The sequence below is a fragment of the Penaeus vannamei genome, chromosome 3 (genome assembly GCF_042767895.1).
Source record: "Penaeus vannamei isolate JL-2024 chromosome 3, ASM4276789v1, whole genome shotgun sequence".
Lineage (NCBI taxonomy): Eukaryota > Metazoa > Arthropoda > Malacostraca > Decapoda > Penaeidae > Penaeus > Penaeus vannamei.
Window position 1 is genome coordinate 29,834,145 of NC_091551.1, and position 10,191 is coordinate 29,844,335.

General features: G+C 35.3%; 1 protein-coding gene across 1 annotated transcript in view; it reads right to left on the minus strand.

Annotated features, from left to right (window-relative positions):
• Positions 1–2,124: 2,124 nt before the first annotated feature.
• LOC138859777 (uncharacterized) overlaps positions 2,125–10,191 on the minus strand; it is a 47,528-nt gene continuing 39,461 nt past the window's right edge. The window contains exons 2-3 of the mRNA XM_070115931.1: positions 2,660–2,745; positions 2,125–2,470 (exon numbers count right to left, since the gene is read on the minus strand). Coding sequence (XP_069972032.1) covers positions 2,125–2,470; positions 2,660–2,745 — 432 coding nt within the window. The remainder of the gene's footprint in view (positions 2,471–2,659; positions 2,746–10,191) is intronic.

Consider the following 10,191-nt stretch of genomic DNA (forward strand, 5'->3'; position numbering starts at 1 on the left):
ACTCGGGATAGCAATAATGATGATGATAATAATAATAATAATAATGATATTGATAATGACAATAATAATAATGATATTGATAATGACAATAATAATAATGATAATAATAATGCAATAATGTAGGTAATAACAATGATGATAAAGATAATAATAATGGTCATAAAGATAATGATATTACTACTACTACTACTACAACTAATAAAAATAACAATAATAATAATGATACTGATAACACTAATAATGATGATGATAATAATAATAATAAATAAATAATAATAACAATATGATAATAGTGATAATGGTCATATTGATAATAAAGAAAAATAATGATAACTAATGATAATAATCATAATAACGATAAGAATAGTAACAATACTAATAACAATGATAAAAATAATAGTGACAATGATAATAAAGATGTTTATGATTATATTACCAGTAATAAAAACATTTACAATAAGAATTATGATAATGATTATGATAACAATAATAATACCAATATCAACAACGATAATAATAACGATAATATAATCAAAATGATGATATTGATATTTATAATAATAAGAAAAATTAAAATTTTAATTAATATGAGTAATGATAACAATTAATAATAACAAAAATGATAACAATAATGATAAGAACACGATAATAATAATATTAATGATAGTAATGATGATGATAAGGATAATAATGATAACACTAATATTCGTAATAACAATAATGATAGTAATAATGCAAATATCATTACCATCATTTTCAGTAGTATCGATGATAATGATATTAATAATGATGGTAAAAATATAATGATATGAATAACAAAATCATAATGAATAATAATGATAATAATTATAATGATTATAATAATAATATTAATGATCATCTTGATGATAATAATGATGATGATGATGATGATGAAGATGAAGATGAAGATGAAGATGAAGATGAAGACGATGATGATGGTAATGATGATGAGGATAAGGATGAGGATGATGATGATGATAGTAATGGTGATGGTGATGGTGATGATGTTGATTATTACGAAAATACCAATAGTAATAATGGTACGATGATAATGATATTGCAATCATAACTGTAGCTATTGTTATTTTTACTACTATTATTATCATTATTTCCATTATCATTATAACTATAACGATAATAATAACAATAATAATGATAATGATAATAATAATAATAATAATAATTATAATAATAATAATAATAATATCAAAAATAATAATAATAATGATAATAATAGCAATACTGATAATAATAGTTATAATAATGATAATGATAATAATAATAATAGTAATGATAAAATTGATAAATATAATAACAATAAAATAATGATTATAATAATAATCATTAATTTAGTAATAATAACAATAATATTTATAATAATAGCAATATGACTACTGCTACTACTACTAATAATAACAATAACAATAATGATAATAATGGTGATGATGATGATGATAAAAATGATAACAGTAATAATAATTATAATAATGGTAATAATCATAGTAATGCTAATCATAAGAAGAGAACGCTACCACTTAGTATTACTAGCACCAAAGACAATCATCATCATTATCATTGTTATATTTATTTTCATTATTATTATCATTATGACAGTAACAACAATAATGATTTTTTCATTATCATTGTTAGTATTATTGCCATTATGATTATAATTATTTATATTATCATTTTGTCATTTTTACCATTACTATTATCACCATTATTATCATTATTATTTTGATTATCATTATTTTCGTCATTTTTACTATTACTATTAACACTATTATTATCATTATCATTATCATCATTATTATTATCAGTTATTATCGTTATTATTATTTCTATTAATTAAAAATTGAAAGTAGTGCTACTATTAATAACCATAAACCATGAAATTATAAGATTAGTTATATCATAAACATAGTTATCTTTAAAATAACACCGAGAATATTGCAAATATTAATAAAAGCATAATGATTATATCTAGCAATGGCGGAACAATTATATCGGTATTTGCAAGATATTTTGGTTGCACTCATGATGATAATAACAAAGGTCATTGATACGATTATGGTAATAATTATGATATTAATATTCCCTGTACTATACCTTCATGGGGTACGGCTTGGTCGCCAAACACGAATGTATAGACCACGTTTTTCTGTTCTTCGTCCCCAAAAGCCTAAACATCTCCTCATCAGGTTCCACCAGCAGTCCTTTCCATCCCTTTTCCCTCTCTAAGTACAAAGTATTGGAAAGGTATTCGCCATCTAGAGCTCCAGCTTCTACGAAGAAGCCATTTGATTTGTGGTCGAAAAGCGTTTTAATAATGCGATCTAACTCTGGCCAGCCATATTCACTAAACCTGTAGGCGTTGTATAGCCTCTCGGCCGGGTTCAGACGGTCCACCTTCAGGTTGTACGGCCCGGTGGAGGGCGGACGCAGATACCTGCAAAGGATTTGTATGGTACTGTCATTTTTCAGCCAGGACTATCATGTGAATTATAGGAACTGAAAACTAACATTTCATTTTTTCTGCCATTAGCTGAAATATTACCGTCGTTTTATATACTAATAATTATCAACAGCGGTATTATTTCTTCAGTGGGACAAGATAATGACTTGTTCATTGGCTAACCGTGATCTAACGTAGGCAATTAAGTCCGGGTCATCTGGGTCTAGTGGACCAGGAAGCATCGTCAACAGCCTGGAGTTGTTCTGAATCTGTGGCGGAAATGGAATACGATGATCAAATATCTGTCTATCTAACATTCTGCGGGTACAAACAGTTCAAATTCCGATTATATTCACACACACACACATACGCAAACACACACACATACGCAAACACACACACACAAACACACACACTGTGCTGTGCAGTGCCGTGGTAGCGCTGACCTGCGTTCGATCCCCATGCACCGCCAGTGAATGGTAAACCCGGCCGTTCTTCGCATACAGGAAGTAGTTTAAAAGCACAATAAACAGACAAGCCACAATTTGATATATGTCACTAGAGCCTGTCACAGCAAACCCTAAATCATTATTATTAATATTATAATTATTACACACATACATTTTTATGTGTGTGTATTTATGTACATCTCTCTCTCTCTCTCTCTCTCTCTCTCTCTCTGTCTCTCTCTCGCTCTCTCTCTCTCTCTCTCTCTCTCTCTCTCTCTCTCTCTCTCTCTCTCTCTCTATATATATATATATATATATATATATATATATATATATATATATATATATATATTAATACACACACACACACACACACACACACACACACACACACACACACACACAAACACACACACACACACACACACACGCACACACAAACACACACACGCACACACGCACACAGGCACGCACAAGCACACACACGCTCGCACACGCACACACAAACACACACACACACACACGCACACAGGCACGCACAAGCACATACACGCTCGCACACGCACACACAAACACACACACACACACACGCGCACACACACACACACACACACACACACACACACACACACATATATATCATCATCATCAGCCTGAGTCAATCCACTGCAGGACGTAGGCCTCTCCCATTCTTTTCCAGGTTTCCCTGTCTTGTGATGTTTGTTTCCAGTCTTGGCCCCCAAATTTCGCTATTTCGTCGCGCCATCGTGTCATTGGTCTGGCTCTTGGCCTCCTTAAGTTATTTATAGTCCAGTCTGTTACTTTCTTTGTCCATCTGTCGTCTTGTCTCCGACATACATGCCCTGCCCATTGCCATTTCTTCTTTTTAATGCTCTTGAGTATATCTTCTACCTTCGTCTGTTCTCTGATCCACGTCGCCCTCTTCCGATCTCTCAGGCTAATTCCCATCATCGATCTTTCCATCCCTCTCTGGGCGCTTATTAGTTTCCTCTCCAGTAACCTGGTTGTAGTCCATGTTTCTGACCCATAGGTCATAACTGGGAGGACGCATTGATTAAAGACTTTTCTTTTTAAGCACAATGGCAAGGAACCTCTTAGTGTGCTACTGTGCCTGCCGAAGGCACTCCAGCCTAGACTGATTCGTCGCATTTTTTTCCTGTTCACTTGATGTGCCTGTCTGCACGAGTTGTCCTAGGTATATATACCTGTCTACTACCTCTAGTGCTTCGCCTTGTACATGTATTTGTTTGAGTGGGACTCTGCTGTTGAACATAACCTTAGTCTTTTTCTTGTTCATCTTAAGTCCGACTTTTAGGCTTTCTCTATTCAGATCGTTTATTAATTGCTGCAGTTCATCAGCTGATTCACTAAGGAGAACAATGTCGTCTGCAAATCTTAGGTTGTTTAGGTGTTCGTCTCCTATTTTGATACCCTTCCCTTCCCATTCTAGTTTCTTGAATATTTCCTCGAGGCAGGCTGTAAACAGCTTTGGTGAGATGGTGTCGCCCTGTCTAACGCCTTTTTTAATTGGTATTTTATCGGTTTCTGTGTGGAGTTTGATGGTTGCTGTCCCATCTTTGTATATATCTTCCAATATATTACAATATACCTCCTCAACTCCCTGTTGTTGAATAGCACCTAATACAGCTGGTATTTGTACAGAGTCAAATGCCTTTTCATAATCGATGAATGCCATACACAGGGGTTTCCTATATTCGTTTACTTTTTCTCTTATTTGGGTGAGCGTGTGGATGTGGTCTGTTGTTGAGAATCCGCTGCGGAAGCCTGCCTGTTCTCTAGGCTGGCTGGAATCCAGACTGTCAGAGATGCGAGCTGTAATGACTTTCGTGAACAGTTTGTAAGTAACCGAAAGGAGGCTTATGGGTCGGTAATTTTTTAAATCCTTTTTATCGCCTTTTTTGTGTAACAAGATAATTGTTGCATTTTTCCAGGCTTTCGGAGTTTTTCCGCTGAGAAGACATTTGTTAAAAAGATTGGCTAGTTTCACTGTTGCGATGTCTCCTGCATCTAATATGAGGTCTATACTAATTCCGTCTTCGCCTGGTGTTTTCCCTCTCTTCATGCCTTTAAGTGCTCTTTTTATTTCTTCTTTTGTGATATTAGGTACGTCGCTAGTTACCGCGTTTGCTTCTATTTGTGGCTGTTCGTTTGAGTTGTATAGATCCCTGTAAAAGTCTTCCACTACTTTGATGATTTCATTCTTGTTATGTGTTACTTCTCTGTCTGGTTTCTTAATTGCATACATTTGATTTCTCCCTATTCCTAGTCTTCTTTTAGCTGCTTTCATGCTGGTACCTGAAATCACTGCTTCATTTATTATTTGAGTATTGAATTTCCGTACATCTTCCCTCTTCTTTTTATTTATGGTCTTTGTTAGTTCAACCAATTCTATCTTGTCCCTATTTGACGATACTTTCATGTCTCTACGTTTTTGCATAAGCTGTTTAGTTTCTACCGAGAGCTTGCTGGAGCTTCGATTGTCGTTCTTTCCGCCTACTTCAAGTGCAGCTTCTTTTATTATGTCATTGAACTGTTTATTGATTTGGTCGATGTTGAGATCTTCGTCGCGGAGGAGTGAATATCTGTTTTGGATGTTTAGGCTAAATTCTGTTGCTCTGATCCTCAAGTTAGCCAAGTTTGGCTGTGGTTTACTCATTAGTTTGTTCCTTTCCCTTCTGAGATGTATTTTAATTTCGCCTCTCACCATTCTATGGTCGCTGCCTACATTTACTTTATTTATAACCTCTACATTTTTTATTATATCGCGCCTATTTGAAATTATGAAGTCAATTTCGTTTTTGACGTCAGAAGGCGACTTCCATGTCCACTTCCGTTCTAGTCTTTTTTCGAAGAATGTATTCATGATACTGAGTGATCGAGCCTCCGTAAATTCGACTAGCATTTGTCCCCTCTCGTTCCTAGTGCCTATTCCATGGTTCCCTACTGCGGTTTCGCCCTCTGTCTTTCTACCTATTTTGGCATTAAAATCCCCCATAATTATTGTGAAATGGGATTTTGTTCTCTCGCTGGCTAAGTGAACATCTTCATAGAAGCTCTCTATTTCTTCATCACTGTGGCTGCAGGTTGGAGCATAGACTTGAATAATTTTTAAGTTGTACCTAGTGTTTAGTTTTATTGTTACAGAAGCCACTCTTTCGCTGACACTATAGAATTCTACAATGTTCTTTTCTAAGCGTTTGTGTATTAAGAATCCTACCCCTAATTCGTGTTTGCTACCCAGAGGTTTTCCTCTCCAATAGAGCACGTGTCCCTCATTTAATAACTTCTGCTCTTCACCTAGTCTTCTAACTTCGCAGAGTCCTACTACATCCCATTTAATGGAAGAGAGTTCCTCTAGTAAAGCTAGTAAGTCGGATTCAGTTCTCATGGTCCTTATATTGTATGTGCAAAGGTTCATCAACGTGGGGCGGCCTGTCTTTACCCGGATATTTTTAGCACCCCCTGCTCCGGAGCGATCCTGATCGCCGCCGTAACCAGGGGCTCCTTCGCCTCCGGGGAATGGGGGCCGTTCCTGAATATTTTGTCTCATGCTTGGGAGGTGGACAGCCGATTTACCTCCCACCTACTGGCTTAGGTGTATCTTGGTGGGAGGGGAGTAATTTAGCCGGAATGCCATTGATAAGTCCCGCCAGCAGGTTTGGTCCTACCTGGAGTAGACTTAGGAGCGGCAATGCACGGCCTGCTCACTACTCCCGTGAGATATATATATATATATGTGTGTGTGTGTGTGTGTGTGTGTGTGTGTGTGTGTGTGTGTGTGTGTGTGTGTGTGTGTGTGTGTGTGTGTGTGTGTGTGTGACTGTGTATATATATACATATATATATATATATATATATATATATATATATATATATATATAGTGTATATATATATATACTATATATATATATTTATATATATATATATATATATATATATATATATATGTGAGTGTGTGTGTGTGTGTGTGTGTGTGTGTGTGTGTGTGTGTGTGTGTGTGTGTGTGTGTGTACATATATATATACATATATATATACATATATATATACATATATATATACATATATATATACATATATATACACACACACACACACACACACACACTGCGAGAAGTGCAGTGCATCAGCGCAGTACAGCTCTTACATGTTGTTAAATACGGAGAGGTTTGAGCAATGGGTGGTCTAGTCTGCTAGCCATGGGTGCATGTAAATGTGTATAGTTCATGTTGAAAGGAAAATTTGGGTTAGAAAGTGAAGGAGAAAGTGAAAAAAGCAGAAAAAGATATTGTGGCTTGTAAGCCGGGACGTGAGAGAGGAGAGGGAAATCTACAGGAAAAAGTTGAGGAGGTCATTAAAGTTCAAGAAACTGTCAAACAGATTGAAAGTAATTTGTCAAACAGCCAAGTTCAAATAATGGAAGAAGCCAAGAAGATGACAGCTACATATGCAGATGTATCAAAGGTAAAGGAAACCGTGAATGAAATGGAAAAAAGATAGAAAAAGACATCAAGACCATAAAGGAGGAAATTAAAACACGGCTTGCATCAACGATAAAGAAGAACGAATTCAAATCCCACCTTGGGCATCATGCAAGAAATATTGCTAATTTGGCTGACGTAAACAAGGACATAGTCATATCGGGACATGAAGAAAAAGTTGTAGAAGATGGAATTGAACGATACAACGAAGACAAGAAATTAATTGTAGACATTCTCAAGGGCATAAATCCCGAATTCGCCGAGCAGAATATCATAGCTCACAGGAGGCTGGGATTATTCGAAAAGGGAAAGAAACGGCCTCTAAAAGTAACATTCTTGAATAAGGAAATAGTAACTGATATAATAAAGAAAGCCAAAGTTCTGGCAACCCATGAGGAATATAAAAAAATCTGGATAAGAGAAAACATGACCAAAGATGACAGAGTAACACTACAAAAGAAATTGGAAGAAGTAAAAAAACAAAAATGAACAAAGGACTGAAGAGGAAAAAAAATATTTATTTGGAGGGTGAGAGGTCTCCAAGCAAAGCAAATATACTATCGGAACCGAAATGTAGAGGCAGACAAACATTGACCCTGCAACCAAATTTAATACCTAAAGATTATATAGAAATAGTTTATTCAAATATTGATGGTTTATCTTCGAAGTTGCTTGAACTAGAGACAATAATTGATATGGATAAACCGGATGTAATATGCATCACTGAAACCAAACTGGACCCCTCCATAGACGATGTAACATTAGGGTTCAAAGACTATAATATTTGGAGAAAAGATAGGGCAGATGGATATGGAGGGGGTAGCAATATTAACAAAGAAAGGAATTATTATAAAGGAGTTAGAAATTAATCAGGACCCCATAGTGGAAATGAAGGTAATTGAGGTAGAAATAAATGGAGTAAACATAATAATAACCACGGTATACATCCCACCTCAAACATCGGTGTGGTCACTAGAAAATTACTAGAAACTAATTCAAGAAACAATAAAGAGCCTGGAAGAAGTGCTACAACTTTCGGAAACCAATTCAACAGAAATTCTTGTTACAGGGGATTTTAATAGCAAAATCGACTGGGAAAATTTCGATCCTAGAGCACAATCAGATTCTTGGAATGCTAAATTACTAGATGTCATAAATGAGCATTGCCTTTTCCAGAATGTAACAGATCATACCATATTATGCTTGACCTAATATTTACAAAGCATAACGACGATATTAAGGATATCGAATACTGTCCTCCTTTAGGGAAAAGCGACCATGTAGTGATTAAACTAAAATACTGTCTGCTACAGGAAAAACTCATCGTACGCAAGGAAAGAAAGGAAAAGTACAATTACAAAAGAGGTGATTATAGAAGCCTTAAAGATTTCTTTGATAACATAAACTGGGAAACACTTTTGGGTGATGAGAACCTTGATGTTCAGTATTCCAAATTTTGTGAGATCTATAAAAAAGGAATGGAAAAATTCATATACAAATTCAAAATTGAAGCAAGAAATGACCAAAAATGGTTCAACGACAAATGCAAGAAAATGAGGGAAAAAAGCATCTCCTTTGGAAAAGATTCAGAAGGCATAGATGTCAGCCAGCATATGAGAGATATAAAGTAGGAAGAAATGAGTATACCCAAACCATGAGAGAGGCGACATTAGACTTTGAAAAGGATATAATCAACAAATGTACAAGTCAACCAAAACTCTTCTTTAACTACATAAATAGTAAAACTAAAAGTAGGGATCAAATTAGCGCCATCAAAGACAATAACATTATATATTCTGAGGAGGAAGAAATGTGTGAAATCCTAAATGAGAAATTTCAGTCAGTGTTTGTTCAGGATCCATACTTTAATATGGCAAATACCCGTAATAACGTAAAGAACATCGAAAATATCATCCTCCAAAAAAACGAAATAAAAGATCTACTAAAAGGATTAGACAAGACCAAAGCACAGGGACCAGATGAAATTTCTAACTGGGTTCTTAGGGAATGTGCCGAAGAACTCTGTACTCCTTTATTGTTAATATTCCAAAATTCACTAAGACAAGGCAAACTACCAAAAAGTTGGAAACTCGCAAATGTTACACCCTTATATAAGAGCGGCGACAAACAGAACCCACTAAATTATAGACCAGTTTCATTAACTAGTGTAGTATGCAAACTGCTAGAAAGAATAGTTAGAAAACAATGGGTTGAAATGCTTGAAAAACACGAAATGATATCAAATAAACAATTTGGTTTTAGAGAAGGAAGGTCGTGTGTAACAAATCTCCTCTGTTTTTATGATAGAGTATCTGAAATATTACAAATAAGAGACGGCTGGGTGGATTGTGTGTATTTAGACTTTAAGGAGGCTTTTGATAAGGTGTCTCATAGAAGACTACTCTGGAAACTAGAGCACCTAGGTGGAGTGAAAGGCAACCTACTTGCATGGATGAAAGACTTTCTTCATGAAAGACAAATGAGCACAGTAATTAGAGGAAAGCATTCTACATGGCGACGAGTAACCAGCGGAGTGCCTCAAGGATCGGTGTTGGCGCCGATTATGTTTACTATTTTCGTTAATGATTTAGAGTCAAACATAAGCCCAGGCAGTTATTTGAATATGTTTGCAGATGACGCAAAGATACAAGAGGATAACAGACAACGTCTCATGCCAATGCCTCCAAAGTGACATCGAGAACTTATTCACGTGGAGTTGTACATGGAAAATGGAATTCAATAC